This window comes from Vitis riparia, chromosome 9, assembly GCF_004353265.1.
Source record: "Vitis riparia cultivar Riparia Gloire de Montpellier isolate 1030 chromosome 9, EGFV_Vit.rip_1.0, whole genome shotgun sequence".
Classification (NCBI taxonomy): Eukaryota; Viridiplantae; Streptophyta; class Magnoliopsida; order Vitales; family Vitaceae; genus Vitis; species Vitis riparia.
The window spans coordinates 1582927-1600884 of NC_048439.1; the positions used below are offsets into that span (position 1 = coordinate 1582927).

Genomic DNA, 17958 nt, shown 5'->3' on the forward strand with positions numbered 1-17958 from the left:
ATATCATGGATTCCTCTTTATCCAAAGAAGATTGAAGAGAGAATAAAAAAAGAAACTTGTGATTGCCACTGAACAGAATATCTGGGGTATAATGCCTCATCATATAGAATGTGCAGTCAAAAGAATATCTGCAGTTTGATTTATATGTGAATCAATCTAGTTTGATAGGAGCTGATGCTCTGTCAAAATTGTTCCAAAACAACCATAATAACAAATCTTTTCACCTTCTCTCTTCAACTCAGACAGGCATTACACAAGAATACTTTAAATGTACCAGACATTCTTCAAAACCCAGCAGAAGCCCGCCCAAACAGGTCCTTGAGCCTTTATAAATGGAGAGGGGACCGAAAATTCGACAAAAAATCCATCTACCTTCGCCTCTTCTGCCTCAGCCTGGGGAAGCTGAGGGGAACAGGAAGCGTAGCCATCGTCACTTTATTCTGAGACACGAGCTTGCAACCCAGATGCTCGAAATGTGCTCTCAACTTTACTGCACTCATCCTCAGATCCCTAGCTATATCTGATGGGTCAGTTCTGAATTCATCAGCATATAGAGTGAGCACCAAGACATAACTGATGAGAAGATCTTTCTTCTCTTCAGTGAGTCTTCTCGAATCTGAATCAAGAGCAAACATGGAAGAAAACTTCTGGTTCAGGATGCCTGGGATTTTATGGTGCTTGGCAGATGAAGCATCCATAGAATTCCGATCTTTGTACTTCAATAGATGATTAATATATGAGAATATGCAGGCAAGCGTTGTTTTCTCCCCTTCATCCTATGAAAACAGAAATTATGAAAGCAATGTCAATCTAATGAAGATATTAAAATGAGGAGAACAAGGGCCATGATTAATATCGGCAACATCCCAAATCCGACAAGGATATGAGAATTAGAATCACACTCATCAGCAATAACATATGTCATACAATATCAGAACATAGTAATGTGATTGGAATAAAAATTAAGGAGAGAATCATTCCAGTTTCACTCTCATGATAAGTATCTGAAACCTTTTACAAAATCCCTGATGATGTTTATATATATTCAAACAGGTTTGTAAGGATGCAGTTTTATGTAAACTCAAATCGAGCATATTAGAGGTAGGAAGACAATGATTCCTTTTGAATTACCTAAGCGTTCCTAATCTGTCACTTGAAACAGGTACCAAAAATTATTTTAAATGAGCATTATAGATCATTCTGCTTTTAAGATGTCTCTAAACAGACAATCAAACCTTCTTAAACCTCAGGATTCTGTCGCAAACAAAACTCACACCCACCAACCCAGAGGACTCACTAAATCCTTACCTCAAGCTCCTTCAATTTTTGGATTCTGTTGCAAACAAAACTTGAGTAAGCACTGGATTCTACCTCTGCTCCTGCATGCAGAAGGTTGAGAATATCTAAAAGGTAATCCCATTCCCCTTTGAAAATAATCTTGTCCAGAGGATAGGCCTCCTGGGGTGTAGTGGCCGTATCATCATATGGTGGGATATTACGAGCACTATGAGCAGAAGTACTTTCAAGCGCCTCCTTGTTTATAACAACTTCCTTGAGTTTCCTGTCCAAATCCTTTTGAGACCTAGGATCATCCTTTTGGTTCAGAGCCTGCAATTTCTTAGCCTGCAATGTAAAATAAAATATGTCATATGTAAATACCAGAATGAGGCTTACATGATTGATGACAGTACACCCCCCGTCCTTACCGCAATATCAATATATATAATAGCAAGCTAGAGGTGGCACCAATCAAGGACAAAGTGAGTTGATTTTAGTGGAATGTGTTACAATGATAAATGAAAGGCAAAAAAAGAACAAGTGATGCCCTTTGGCAATCTCTGGATGCATCATTGTACTTGGCCTGGGCCCGTATTTTGTTGGCCCTTTTCTAATATATTCTATTTGTCTATACACACACACAAAAGAAGCTTGGTTAAGATGATCACAAAAGATACGATGCATGATTCAACACGGGCCATTGCAATGGAAGAAGTATCCTTGCTAGTCCCGAGCCATCATCTGATGAATGGAATTTCCAGGTCATACTCTGCCTCCGAAGGCTGTAGCTATTCAATCTACAAAATTTCTCACATAATGACAGTAGTGCACTTTCTAATCATGCAAGACAACAGGAGGATTGAATGGGAATTTTACAATATGGTCAATACATAGGGAAAATTTTAACCATTCCAGATTGCCCCTAATATTTTGCATACATACCCATGACGTAGTAGACTGACCCAGAAGCATACCCATGATGTAGTAGGAAGTGGAATAATCACTTGATAGCATCCAGTTAGAATATTAATTAAGATCTTATAATCAAAAAGAAAGAAAAAAAAGAATATTAATTAAGATCTGAAGATGACTGTAATAGACTGTTTCATTAACTTCTAGCCAAGTAGGTATTCTCCCAAAATAGGAGTATGCCATCATTGTGATCTCACATATCAGTTTAAGCAGCTTGTTTGGGTTTTGAAAATCCTATTGTAACCATAGCATGGTAACTTGCAACAGGTGAGTTGCCATCGTTGTCATCCAATCCATGAAAACCTAAGCTACTCTATTCGTACTTCAAAAAAAAAAAATCAATTACTTCTCTAATATGCACAAAACATATGCACGAACTCGGTTGTAGACATTCCTCTTAGAGTTCATAGGAATTAACCCATTATACAGTACACAATGCATGTCTACAACTCATGGAAATTGAAATTGGCAACTAGAACAATTTTGCCAACAAACTACAAGTTAAGGAACAACTTAAAGAATAGAAGGGACAAACCTGGGTAATTGACTTCTTTGTTCCATATAAGTTAGTTAGATCTCTCATTCTGCCTGCCTTCTCTTCTGCAGTTTGTTCTCCCTTTAATAAACTTGAAGGTTCATCAACAGAGGCATCTGACCCTCCAACTCTTGGTTCCAACCTAAATATCTAGAATCACATTCCAAGCCAGTTTAAAGTCTAAAAATCATCGCAAAAATTATATATTGCAAATGAAAAATGAAATCTTACACAAAAGAAAATGAAATGACAGTTCACCATGTTCAACATAAATGCAAGCTATGATGACAAAAATATAGTCAAATGTGTAATGTATGTATAAGTATGTGCATGCTTGTGCTTGTCTGCAACCAAACAGGGAACTCCTTGACAAATTGGAACTTGACTCCAGTTGCGGAAAAAGTTGCACCTACTGTGGGTAGAAAAATTTTCTTCTTTTCAAACTACTCCCTAGCAAGCAAACAGAAGATTAAGTAAACCTACTAAGAGAAACCTTGCACTAGAGGCAATGAACCAATCTTTTGCAAAACCTAAATCAACACAAAACATGTTAAAAATTTTGCTCCCCCTTTTTTCCTCAATTTTCTGCACAACCATCCTTGAGTGCATGAAGTTACCACAACTACCTTATTCAAGACAATTGAAACATCCCTTAACAAACAGAATATCAATAGCAAACATAAAATATCTATTACTTCTCTTCTTTCTATTCTCTACATTTTCTCATCCCGGAAACCGCAAAATAAGTAAATTTACTTTGGCAGCAATCAAAACTACATAAAACAGATAATTTTAAATTTTTTATTTTCTTTCCTACGTTTCCTCAGTAACCAAACAGAGCGACACCGTTCACTCAAAACACTTTCTTCCTTTTTCTCTTCCCGCACATCCTCGGCAAGTAAATAGCATCAACAGAAAAATGAAAAATCACCTTATTGGACTAAACAGGAACAACCCTCGAGGTCTGAGTCTCCTAATAAAAAACCCTCACAGCATAATCTATAAAAATAAAACATTTGAAAATAAGGGGGAAGAGGAAGGAGTCTTTCTTTCTTTTCATTCAGTATCCTTTCCTGCACTTTCCCAGCAACCAAACAGACAAAAACATCAAAAACACAATACTGGACGCAAAAGGAACAACCTTATCTAACCCCAATATCATAAGCCATAAAACTGTAACTTTTTTTCTTTTATTCCCTGCACTTTCCAGGCAACCAAACAGACGACAATATTAAAAATACCTTATTAGACGCAATAGGAACGATCTTCAACGTCTGGGTCTCCTTATCAAGAACCCCAAGAGCATAGGTGCAGACCTGAGCCGACGCGGCTTCGCCGGAGTAGCTGGTGCCAACGAAGTTGACCTTGGAATCATTTGGGCTCACAACAAGCTGTAATCGGTTGGCTCTAGCCTTGTTTCTGAAAACCTTAACAGCGGGTGGTGGGTCGGATTCATGGTCTTGGGGTTTGTGGGCATCGAACCCAGATGGGAAATAGCCCACTAGAGGTGGGATCTTTTCTGGGTGTTCATGGACGACCTCCATTTTGACGTTGACATGCTTCTTTTTCTTCCTCTTCTTAGTTGGGGTTAGAGTTAGGGTTTGTGATGAGATCTCTGGCTCTTCTTCTTCCATTGTGCGAGAAGCTTAGACTGGGAGCTTGCTCTGCCGGAGAGGGGTATAAACCCTAGGGTTTTATTTCAATCACTTGAAAATGTGATTAAATTAAAAATAATAATAATTTATTAAAACAACCTATAAAATTAATATATATATATATTGCAATATCATAAAAATTAAAAAGAAAAATGACTTAATTAAAAAATAATTTATTAAAATAACCTATAAAATACATTATAAAATAACAAAATATGAAAATTATTTTTTAGGGTTTATTACACTTCACCCCGACTTATACCATATTTTTCACATTATCCTCTCATATTTAAAATTGAGTAATATACCCTTCATATTTCATAAATACATATAATGTATATTTGTTGTGCACGACATTACGAAAAGAAGATGAATGTACAATTTAAGGTTTTAGGACTAAATAATTAAAGGTAATAAGAGGGCTACGTTAGAGTTTTAAAATGAAATGACAATTTTGTCCTCACATAAACATTTCACGTGTTTCAACATAGGTGTCTTTCCTTTGTTATAAGTTACAACTAACATCGTTGCACAACAAATATACATTGCATGTATTTATGAAGTATCAATGGTATATTGATCAATTTTAAATATAAGGGAGCAATATAAAAAACAAGGTATAGGTTAGGGGTAAATTGTAATAATTCTTATTTGTTAATATATGGTATGATATGATATTTTGTAACATTTTTTTGAGAAATTATTTTAATCATATTTTATATATTTTGAAACCTATTATGTTCCAATCATAAAAATGATGTAAAATGAATGAAAAAAGTCTAATTTAAGCATTATTTCATTTCAATTTTCGTAAATCATAATATACTTCACATTATTTTGTACTCAAAGATAACCAAAACATGTTTTTATTTTTAATATTTTTAAAATTGATTGACAATTAAACATAATTGACACACATCTATAATTTTGTTTTTATTATTTTTAAAATAATTTCATAAAACAAATTATTAGCTTAAGATATGATTTTTAAGCATACATTTTCTTTCTTTATATGAATTTTTATATGTAATTAAAATCATTTTTAGACATTTTTGGGAAATAAAAATCATTCATATACATTATGATTAATAGAAGGATTGAGATAATCAACGAGTAATAATATATAATATATTACACGTTGCTTACCTATTCTAAAAGGCATTATGAATTACCTACTACCCTCAACTTTGATACCAATTTTTAGATCGGTAATTAACAACCTCATCTAAAAACTAATTAGTGTTTGACGAGGATAGCTCAAATCTTTTTATGACCTTCAACATCATACCCCACTAACTTATTATAAGAGTCATTATTTGCATGACTTTCTTTATACTTAAAAGCGACATTGTTGCACTTGACATTAATCATTTGTAGATAATATTTTCAAATAAATATAAATATTAACATTGCATTTCTTCAATTAAAAATCATTTCTAGACATTTTTTTTATAAAATCGTTTATTCACATTTATTATTAGTGATGTGACCAAAATAGGTAATATAATTAATCAATTTACATATTTTCCTAAATTATGCCAATTAGTAATAATTTCTAATATAATAATCATCATTAATCAAATAATTTGAATATGGGCATTCAAAATTTTTTTCTTGTATTAATTTTGGACATATCAAAAACAAGTTTTAAAATTTTCCATTTAGGACATATTTCGTTTATGACTTTTATTTTTTGAATTATTGTGCAATTATTTTTAAATTTGTATTCAAAAACCACATTTTAAATGAGGATAATTTGGATATTTTTGTAATAAATCGATTAATATATCCAAATTTTTATTTAAAGGTCATACCCAAAAAAATTATAATTAGAAAAAAAAAGAAAAAGAAAAAGAAAAAGAAAGGTCGCATTGAAATTCCATCTCTTATTCTCCTAAGGAAGCCAAGGGTATATTCCTTAGAACACAAGTCATGATTAAGAGAGCATTCGAGATAAAACGACGTCGTTTTTTGAGTTTCCTTGTACCGACCAACCTCTCCTTGGCAGTATCAATCTCCCGTTCATAAAACCAGAGAGAAAACAGTGTATTGAAGTCCTCATCGATCGATGAGTCGAGGCAAATCCTACACTTTTTCTGAAGGGCCCAAGAGGGAAAAGGCAGTTCTCAACAGAGGCAGCTTCACTTTCAGCAGAAGCCGCTTCTTCCATCACTGTTACTCAACCAACGAGTTGTCTCCTTTTTCTCTGTTTCTGTTACATGTTTGAATTTCAGTACTCAGTTTGCATAATCTGCAGTTGATTTTTATGCGTTTGATCAATTTTGTTCTTCATCTTTAATGGGTTTTGGACCTTTGGTTTTAATTCGTTTTCTTTTATCTGGGTTTTGACGAACACATTTGTTTTTGCCTTTTGGATTGCTGGGTTTTGATCAGATGCTTTGTCATATATGTATTTCAGTTGTATCTTTCTTAGAGATAGAAATTATTCTTGTGATTTTGAGGGGAAAAAGAAGGGTATTTTTTGGGGGGTTATGTTATTTGTATTGAGTGCAAAATTTGCCAATATTCTTTATTGATTTCTTCCTTTGGGTTCTTTGCTTTCTTGAAGGGATGTCATAAAAATATCATTTTTTATTACTTGGATTGTTTCTTAAGTATTTTATGTCTTTATGGTTGTTATTGATACGTTTTCCATTGAGACAATCGTGGTTTTCTGTTATTGGGTTTTGTTTAAGTTCCTTAAAGTTGAATAAGGTATTCCCATCTTCTACTTTTTATGGAGGTTGAATCAGATTATGAGTATTGATAGTGTTTGGTGATATTCAGATTGCAATTTGGAATAGAAGAAATTGTTAGCAATTGTTAGTGATATGGGTGGCTATTAAATCTGTTCTGCAGTTTGTTGCCTCTATGTTGAGGGTAATTCCCAACCTCATAAGATATGGATAGCTGTTAAATCTATTTGATCGTGTTATGTGTTATGTGTTGTTTGTTGCATTTGATTATATTATAGCCCCTTGTCCGTTATCATGCCTCGAACCTTTTCCCGTTGAATGAGAATCTTAGTTGAATGATTTATTGTTGTAATGTTGGTGGCTCCAAGTGATCCAGTGAAATTTTTAGTAACGAGTCTTAGACATGACACAAGTTAAAAAAGCAATGGTGATTTTCATATCATCCTTTATTTGGGCCTGTACTGTTTAAATTAAACCAAGGAGGCACAGTAGTGGGGTTGGATAAGTGCCAATCAGAAAAGGGGTGGGGTTTGATAAGTGAGTAGGGTTAACCAATGTAGACATATAGTTTTCAGAGTCCCTATGGGAAATGTGCTAAAAGGCTGTATCACATGTAAGAGCCTTTTTAGTAGTTATCCAGGATTGATATTTTGGGCAACACTCTTTAGTGCAGAGCCATCTTGAAGAAGGATGGGGTGAGATACTCTGAGAGCTCCATCATTTATTACTGGAAATGATGTCTTGCTTCAATAGTTGTTTGAACCCACAATTCAACTTTTATGATAGCAACAAACCATGAAGTGCTTTACCCTTGTCAAGATGCTAGAGAGACAAAATAGGTTGGCCTTTATTTTAATCGGGAGGAGTGATATTGAACAACTACCACTTTTGAGCCAGAGATGGGACCACAGGAAGAGGAGGAGCAGAGATTTTGGGTTGTGGGGTTTGGTGTCTAGTTGTTTTAAGACACAAGTGATGCTTGGATTAAGAGAATAATTTCCCATATTATACAGGAAATATTTATCCCCATGTCTCAGTTTGGTAACCCTTTCTTCTTATTGATCAGGATTTGGGTCCTGAAAGTAAATGTTGCTTGCCAATGAGAATAAGCATCTCTTTAATTCCAAGTATTGCATTTTTATTATGTAAAAATCATTTGGCTCCTGACTATCTAAGACTCAAAATAAAACCCTTTTTTTGGTTATTAAGAGAGCAATTGAGTTCTCATAAGTTTGGTAACGGATTTCACTGTTTAATTAGATATATAATTTAATGTTACAATGTTTGCAAGTATTATAGCTTTTCTGTGACCAGGATTTCAGTATCTGTGTTTATTTGGCAGAGGCAGTATTTGTCTGGCGTCTCATTTGGGCATAGCCATCAATGAGAGACCTATTATCTTCCCCATTCTATCTCCTTCTCTGTTTATTTCTCCTGTTTTTATGGTGCTATTGTCCCAGCAAGCAAGGACAGGTTTGCTTTAATATGAGATCTGCTTGAGAGATCTAGCACACTAGGAATCAATTGTGAGGAAAGTTAACCACTGACCCTGCTAAATTAGTTTTGGCTTAGCTAATGAATTGATAAACAACTAGTGAACTAGTGCTAAGTTTCATTGTTCCTCTGCGATCCAAGTTGGATCCCATTAGTGATCTAGCTGAAGTGGTTACTGGACAGCTGGGTTCCTGTAAGGTGACATCAACCATGTTTAATTTTGTACTTTTCTCCTCCAACTGGTGGACTATTTACTTATTTATTTTTCATGAATGTGAAAACTTCTCTTTTTGATCTCTCAAGTTTCAATATGAGTCAAAGAAATAGATTAGATGAGCACTGTACTTTGTTTGACATCTATGCATAGTCACATAAAAGGAGTTAATTTTTCGGTAGATTGGATTTCCTCTATTTTTTGAATTATAAATTTCTAACTAAATTTCTTAACTTATGCTTCTCAATTTGCTTGTATTTCATTTAGCAGGCGCATTGAAAGGCAGACTAAGGAGCTGAGGGTATCAACTTGCTAAAGTATCAGTAGGATACATGGATCAGAGTATGAAACTTCTTCTTGGATTTATATTAATATCCGTTTGTGATTGCTTGTACCCTTCACCCAATACTGTTTGTCTGGGGGGAGAATCTGCTATCATGTGATGCCTCTTGAAATTCCTATATCTGATGTTATTTGGTAATGGTTTTGGTGCTGTACTAGTTTGTACATGGTTATCAAGTTTATTGTTGATATTGTTGCTAGAGGTTGTAAGCTGATCAACTACTGGTTTAACTCGTTGGGCACATCAACATTTTAGACATCTATTTTCTATAAGATAAACACTTTGATGTGTTGTGAGTCAATAATATGAAGCGTGTCCAAATAGCAGAACCTCTTGATTATTGGCTGCTTGGTGAACAATTCAAAGTGAGAGATCCTGGTTTCACCATCATGTATAAGGCCACTTAGTAAAGATTTATTTGAAATGTACTTTATCCCAGAAAGCTTAATAGATTATTTGTTGGTTTTGTTTAGATGATTAATTTCTAGGACACTATTGAAACTGGAGTTTTTTCGCTTTGATTTTGAATATATGGTGAATGGAGCATCTAATGTGAAAGCTATTTGCTCAACATGAATGGATGAGTGTTAGAATTTTTCTATGTATTGATTATGGGGCATCCTTTCAATGCCACAACTGGATCTGGATTAACATATTGAACTGGCAAATGGTTATGCTTCTGAATCTTTCAAAACTTAGTAAGTTAACACCAGTTGAACATTTGCAAGGAAACTTAATTCAAAAAGTCTAGAACATATAAGATGTGAGAAATGCTACACCATTTAATGTCTACTCAACTCAAGAAAGCCTTAAATCTCCAATTACTTCGGGTAGTTCTCCTAATGAACGGTGTTTTTGGCGCTTTTCAATCTTGTGAGTTTTGACAATGCCCTTTGGTCGGTGGCTAATTGTCTTTAGTGGGGCACTCCTGTAGAGCAGTGGACTGTTTCATTGTGCTTGTATTTTAACTAGAGGTGTTGTGTGCTTAATTTCCAACTTCTACCTTTGTAATTTGAATTTATTTGTGATATGCCTAGTGCATGTAGTAGAGTTTGTCTGATTTGAAAAGCTTTGAGTCTCTCCTGAAATCTTAAAAAGGTTTTGGGGCTGGCCTGTCAAATTTTGTTGAATATTGTTCCATGTCAGGTCCATGTTTTGGTGTTGGAAATGCCTTTTTGGGGATGATCTTGGAAATGCTATAATTCTGTTGTTAGCTTTTTAGATGGAAATCTGAAAGATCATTTTAAATTGTCGTTTTCATGTAATCTAAGTCATTTATGAAACCTGTTCTCCTATGATTAGAAAATGAAGGGCTCTCCACAGATGGAAAGGAATATCAAAATGGTGATTATATCCTTCTTAAAGATGATGAAAACCCCAATTTGGGAGTCTACGACAAACCCTTCCTTGCTTTGGCTGTGGAATAGGATGGTTTTCGTGAGTTTCCTGCTCCTTTTGTTCTTCTTCCTCCCACCAACCCCTCCATTCCTCTTCTGCCCTTTCATAGGCTTAACTTCCTTTTGCAGTCTTCTGCTTGGATTTGCTTTCCCATTGATGTGGTACTATGCTACAATTCTCTATTTCTGTAACTACTATCAAAAGGATCCTAGGGAACGAGCAGGACTCGCTGCCTCTGCAATTGCTGTAAGTGTTCTACTCAAGGTTTAAATCTATGTTCTCTTTGTTTGCATTTTTGTTCTTATGATGATGGCTATATTTGATCCTCATTTTGTTCCTCTACTTTTAATCTTTTGGCTCTGCATAATGTTTTTTTTTATTATATTGATTTAATACTGTTTTTGAATGACAAATTTAGAGTGTGTTTGATAGTGATTCTAGGAAGTGTTTTTAGCATCTTTAATACTTAAAAGATAAAAAATTTCAAATATTAGAAAAACTAGAAACACTTCCTAAAATTACCACCAAACGCACTCTTAATACCATAAAAACGAATACTTTTTCAGAAAAATTGAAATAATAAAATTTAATCTTGGCTGAGCCAAGACACCAAAGCCTTACCGTCCCTTTACAACTGGAAAAGGGTGGGGTTGAGATGATGATAGGACAAGTGATATGTTGAAGCAGGGTCGTGAGTGGGGCAGGAAGGAGCATCTGAACAACCTCATTAACTGTGTTTAAGTGTGCAGGAAAGAAATATGGGGAGAGAGCACCGTGCTTGCTTCTCAATAAACTGAGCTACTTTCCCTTATGTTAACCAATGGGTTAAGCATTTTTTCCCTCTCCTAGGCCTGATTATATATCTGTACTAAAAAGTTTTTTATGGATGGCACTTCACATTTCAGGCAAATATCCCTATTGAAGTTCTAGTTCTGTTCAAGAACGATAACCTCATCTGAACTTTGTTTACATGAATCCTTGAATTATAAGCAACCGAACTATGGCTTTTACAATGGTAACCTCTGTAATTGCTGTTAATGATGGAAACTATTTTCCTACCATTATACAAGCCATTATTATTTTTTTAAACCTCATTAGAGTGGCTGCTATTGGGCCCATGTTTTCATCTCTCCCTCTCTCTCTCTCTCTCTCTCTCTCCCCCTCACACTCACACACACAAACATACACACACCCTTGTTTTCATCTCTCTTTCTCACACACGCACACTCACAAGAGGTTTCCATTCCGACCCAACTTTTTTCATTTCTTTTCCCATGAATCTCTTTTCATGGAAGAGCAAAATTTATCAGTAAAGAGAAGAAATCCCTTGGTTGTGTTCTCTTCCAAACTAGGACATTATATTTTGAACAAAGTAACTAGAAAGACTAAGAAGTCCTAAAACTACTTATTGTAACACAATACTCTGTTATTTGTAATTACTCCATTTGAATTGAAGAAGTTGCAAACTATTTGTGCTCCTTTGGTCTGCCCTTGATCTCTTATTAATCCCAAATGTTATTGCAGGCTTTGATATGTACAATTGCCATGGTGATTACAGTAGCTGTTATGATATTCTAGTTGATCACTACAATTCCATCTTGGTTCCTGCCTTTGTACGGAGCTGCTTCAGATAAAGTCCGAACGAGTGATGTGTATGATAAAGCCCTCCATACGGTAATCTTAGCAAAGCACCAATGCAGAAAAATGGTGTCGCCCAAGGTTTAGCCGTCTGAAACTTATACGATATTTAGGTATCTCTTTAGCTTTGTGCATAATACGAACTGTGTATATTACTCTACCCAACTGTTTGATACCATTTATTGGGATGTTTATGAGCTAGAGACTAGTAAATGAAATTGTAAAGAATAAGAACTTGCTTTGTTTAGTACTGAAATGGCTGGAACTGTCTCTCATTGTCTGAGATTATCTTGGTAGAAAAGCCATTCCTAATGGGTGATGATTTTGTGGTCTTTTTGAACTGAAATGATTGATGGGTATGGGGTGAATTTGAATGAACTCTCATGGAAACTTGACTAAGATTAGCAATTCTTTATTAAGTTTTTTCTACTATATTTTTTTTTTTATGGAACCTTATCAATAACACCAGAAAAACCCACCGCCACCACCACCGCCACCTTCCTCCACAGCCACCATTGGCCATCTTGCCACCTACTTCATCCAGCCACCAGCACCCACTTCATTCTACTTTGTGTTTCCAGTCTTCTTACCCACCAGCCATCGTCCCCAAACTCGGTTGTAATTTTGGAAACCTAGAGCCTTGAAAACAGAAAAATATTTTAAAGTTTTTTTAACACTATTTGATCGATGTTGTCTAAACAATTTTTAAAACCAAAGTAAAATAGTAAAATAGAGAATAATTTTTTAAAAACAAGTAGAAATTTTTTATACCAATTTTTAAAAACAAAAAGAAAACATGAGTATGTTGGGTTATATTTTTTAACTTGTTTTTAATTTGAAGAATAAAAAACAGTTTTTAAAAGCAAGTTATAGAAAATATGATTTATATGATAATGTTTTTTAAAAACGATATTCAATTATTTTCTAGAATAAAATTTTATTTGAAAATTTAAATACGGGAAACATTTTTCATGATATGTTCTATATAAAAGTATAGGTCTTTTTTTTTTTTTTTTTTTCAAATTATCGTGTAAAAAACAATTAAAAATATATAGACCGTGTTTCTAATGTGTTTAAGAACAAAAGTTTGTTTACTGTTTTTATACTTTATATTTATATAAATATTTTTTTAAAATAATTTTTCGAAAATAATAAAAAATAATTAAAAGATATTTAAAAAAAAATTATTTTATGATTGATACAAGTATTTTCCTAAACATAAAAAATTGTTTTTAAAATAATTTGCGAAACCGTCATTGATTCTCGAAATCTATACTATTTTCCGTTATAAATAATAGAAATTAATAATCTTCAGATATTTATTTTTTCATGGGAAACTGCAGCCTCACATGAGTATGGAATCTCAGTCTGGCATAGAAAAAAGTTGCTCTCTGACAGAGAAGCTTCATGTGGCTTCTCTCCTGAGTACCACTACAACCCCCATGCTCTGCCCTTTTTGATTTCCCAAACCCTCACGTCACAGTGTTCTCTTTGTTTACCTACCACTCTCTTTACAGGAAGGTGAACTGGTGTTTGTTTCTCGTTGAATAGAAAAAATTAAATTAACTAAAAGTAATTTATTAACATCATTCAACGTAACTAAATTAAAATTATTGATAATAAGTTCACTTTAATTATATTGGATGATATCAATGGGTTACTTTTAACTAAATAAAAAAAATCAAATATTTTGATTTTTTCTATTCAGTCAAAAAACAAATACCACGTAAGTTGTAGCTGAGAGTCATCCTCATGAATGGTAAAATTTGATATAATTCTTCACGAAAACTTGAATATAACACATTTTTTAGGAGTTTGGATTAAATATGAATAAGTTTGATTCAAATTCATGTTAATCTACATATACTATTTAACAAATAAACAAATTTGATCTGAATGAATCAATTTAATAATTTTGCATTTCATTGATTAATCTAATTATAATTTTAAACTATTTAACTTATATTTGACTTATTTTAAATTATTTTTAAATAATTAATCAATTAAGTTATTAGCATATTTAATCGAAACATTAATCATATAAATTTATACAAAATCTAACTCAACTCAATTATTATTTGTGTCGAGTTTGGACTGATCTATATAATAGAATACCTAAACTTTGACACGACATGAACACGATGCATCAACATGAATTGTCACCCTTAATCATCCTTATCAATAGTAAAATAGTTTCTTGCAGTCAAAAATGCAACTAAAAAATAAAAAATAAAAAGATAAAAATAAATCCTTTAAAATGATTTTCAAATTATGACACTAAAAAAAAAAGTATCACTATCCAAGCCAACCCATTGAAAGTTTACTTTAACAAATGGGGCCTCAACCCACTTGACCATTTGCTTTCACAAGTATGACTTTGAAAAGCCCTAAAAAAAAAACCCTAAAAATCAACACTAACAGCTTTCAAACCACCCAACTTCCAGTCTTCCACTCAAAACTACAGTAAGTTTCTTGAAAAAAACTGTTAAAAATCCATTACAGCCATGGCTAGCTAAGTCTAGATTAGGTAAGCAAAGTTTGAAAAGCTTGGGGGAAAAGCTAGGAACAGTTCATACAATTATTAATGATATGATAAAGGTGTTTGGTTTGCAAGAAAAAGAATATGGGTTGATATATATATTAAAAAAATATGGCTTGAAAAAGACTTGTAACAAATCAACACGCACTTTTCCATCTCATGTTTATAAGTTATACCCACTTTTTTGTGGGTTTTTTTGTCACTTTCTTTTGCACATGCCTTTATTCAAGGGAGCGCCACACTCCAAGTATTTTTGGATCGACGCGGTTTGTACGACCATGACCGAATTCTTTTTCTTTAATTTTCAAATCTTAGCCTGTTCATTAATTTCACCATAAAACTTTAAAAATAATTTGTAGGGTAGATTTTTGGAATTAAATAGCGATATTGTAGGTAATTACTCGATACTAATTATGGCGAGTGCACTTAACACCCTAATGTTCAAAGAACTCGACTACAAAAGTTTAATATTTATGGAGAAAAATTTTCATATTCTCGTTTAATGATTTAAATTAATTTCTGTTGTAGTATGTGACTGATATTTTAGCGAAAGACATATGAAGAAAAATAGGCAAATGTTGAAGTGAAGCGAAGCGATGACAATTTTATGGAACAATCAGGATTGAATTTGTTATAAACGTAGACAATTTGTCTAACCATGCTAAATTTACGTGTTCTTTCTTTTTCGTTTTTTCTAATTTTTACTATAAATTGTTGCACACATTCAAACTATTTCTATTGGAACAATCAGGATTGAATTTTTTTTTTTTTTTGAAAAATTCAATTATAATTTTTAATATAATTGATGGCATCGGTGGATTTATCCAAAATTTGCCATGCATGTGATAGTCCCATTGTGGGGTAATGATTTTCTCAAATATAAAATCATGTTTTTCCACCATTTGGAAATAAGAAATTGAATGACCCCACGTCTAATAAAAAAATATTATTATATACAATTTAATAAAAATAAAACATGGTTAATGCTTTGCTTTATATAAGCAATCATCACAAAACCAAAACCAAAACCAAAACACAAGAAGCAAAAAAATACTTTGGAAACCATGGAAGAAGAAGGGGCCACAACCCCATTTTGGCTGCCAGCCTCCTCCGGCCACCGGCGCCGCCGCAGCAGCAGATCACCCTCCTCCATCTTCCTCAGCTCGGGCTTTCTCATCATATTCTTGCCTCTCACCGCACTCCTCTTCATAGTCTTTGTTTTGCCTCCTATTCTCTCCTTCACTTCCTACATTTTCAAGCCAAACATGGTGAAGAAGAGCTGGGACTCTCTCAACCTTGTGCTCGTCCTCTTCGCCATCATCTGCGGTTTTCTCAGCCGAGGAGGTGGAGGTGGAGGTGGAGGTGGAAGCTCTGATATGGAAAGCAGTGTTTCGGAGGTGCCGGAAGAGAGTACTCAGAGATCAAACCATGGACATTGGTATGAGGAGAGGATCAGTGGATATGGTGGAATGAGGAGGATGAGGAGCAGCAGCTCCTACCCGGATCTCCGGCAAGAGTCTGCATGGGCCGGCGGGGATGGGCGGTGGCGGTCTTTTGATGACACCCAGTTGGATAATCATCGAGTTTTGGGGTCTCATCGCCAGCTTTATAATCGCCGGAGATATGAAGATCAAGATTATTGCGAGGTAAAAAATATAGATGTTGACAACACTTCTATGATTAGTCCCAAGGAGAAAGTTCTTAGTCATATTCCGCCCCGTCCTCCATCTCCGCCACCGCCTCCATCGCCGCCACCACCACCACCTCCACCGCCGGTGGTTAAGCGGAAAGTGAAGCGATCTTTTCAGGCAGTTGCAAGGGAAGAAAGGAGAGAAACAAGGGAAAATAGCAGTTTTGAGTCCAAGAGAGTTCAGGCTGCGGCGCCGCCGCCGCCGCCACCACCACCACCTCCGCCGCCATTGGCAGTGGAGCGGAGGAGTGAGAAAAGTGATCGGAAGAGAGGAGGTGCAACCAAGGAGTTTTTGACCTCACTTTACTATCAAAGGAACAAGAAAAAGAAGCAAAGACAAAAGAGCATGGAAAACTTGGACACCATTCTTCACAATTCACCTCACTCTGATCAGCCTCTCCGACCTCAGCCATCCCCTCCGCCACCACCCCCTCTGCCCCCACCACCAAATTCTGTCTTTCACAATCTGTTCTCCTCCAAGAAAGGCAAATCCAAGAGGTTTCTCACAGTTCCACCGCCACCCCACCCCACCCCCACCGCCGCCACCAGCTTCAAGAGCATATGCTGGTAAAACCAAGACCAAAATTGCCCTATCACAATCACATCCATACGACCATCCTCTCAATGCCAGTAAACCCCCAATACCGGAAAAATCAAGCAGTTTCAACAGTGTAGATGACAATCCATATGCTGGCAGTGAATCACTATTGATACCAGTACCGCCTCCACCGCCGCCGCCGCCGCCGTTCAAAATGCCGGATTGGAAGTTTGTTGTCCATGGAGATTATGTTAGGATCAAAAGTACGAATAGCTCGCGCAGTGGCTCGCCAGATTTAGACTACATTGGATCCCCATCAAGCAAGGGACCTAGCCGATCAACCAGTCTAAAGTCCGAGACCGAAGGCGGAGACTCGGCCCAGCCATTGTTCTGCCCTAGCCCAGATGTCAACACCAAGGCTGATACCTTCATTGCCAGATTCAGAGCTGGTTTGAAGCTTGAGAAGATCAATTCCATCAAGGAGAAGCAAGAAGTGGGAATGTCAAACCTTGGCCCAGAACCAGGCCAGGCACAAGGCTCAGGGGCCGTTCAGATTTGAAGCTACCGTCCTTTTTCCTTAATTTTTTTTCGTGATTTATTACTTTTTTGAGGAATTTGAGGATATGTGGATTTGAGTTGTTTGTTCTGACCAGTATACAGATTGAGATTAAACTACAGATAGGTACTTGTATAGGATTTGGGCTCTGATTGATTCTTTTTTTTGGCTTTGCATCAAGACTCCAGCGTGTTCTTATTCTTTGTAAAGGAAGTGGGGTTTATGTGGATCAGGTTTTCCAGATTCTGTATGTAATTACAAGCTGTGGTACAGATTTTTCTATAGAAAATGACAGGGTTGATACATGTTTTGACTGGATGTTAGCTGTCTTTGAACAATTTGAGAGAGATCAGGTGAAAGAGCTGGTAGATCTCTTGGCTATATATGTGACAGATCGATATTTTTAGGCTTG

At 35.2% G+C, this 17958-nt stretch overlaps 2 protein-coding genes and 1 pseudogene across 2 annotated transcripts; 2 read left to right on the forward strand and 1 right to left on the reverse strand.

The window, feature by feature from the left end:
* Window positions 1-82: 82 nt before the first annotated feature.
* On the reverse strand, window positions 83-4461 carry LOC117922629 (DNA-directed RNA polymerase I subunit rpa49). Its single transcript, XM_034840799.1, has 4 exons — window positions 4027-4461; window positions 2786-2935; window positions 1309-1623; window positions 83-776 (listed from the first exon to the last, which is right to left on the reverse strand). The coding sequence occupies exons 1-4, from the start codon at window positions 4417-4419 to the stop codon at window positions 369-371; spliced, it is 1266 nt and encodes a 421-aa protein (XP_034696690.1). The 5' UTR covers window positions 4420-4461; the 3' UTR covers window positions 83-368.
* A 1937-nt stretch (window positions 4462-6398) lies between these two features.
* On the forward strand, window positions 6399-12601 carry LOC117922632 (annotated as a pseudogene).
* A 3205-nt stretch (window positions 12602-15806) lies between these two features.
* LOC117922176 (ras-associated and pleckstrin homology domains-containing protein 1-like) lies at window positions 15807-17851 on the forward strand. Its single transcript, XM_034840214.1, is given in 2 exon segments — window positions 15807-16969; window positions 16971-17851. Coding segments are annotated over 2 exon segments (1722 nt in total). The 5' UTR covers window positions 15807-15826; the 3' UTR covers window positions 17550-17851.
* Window positions 17852-17958: the final 107 nt, after the last annotated feature.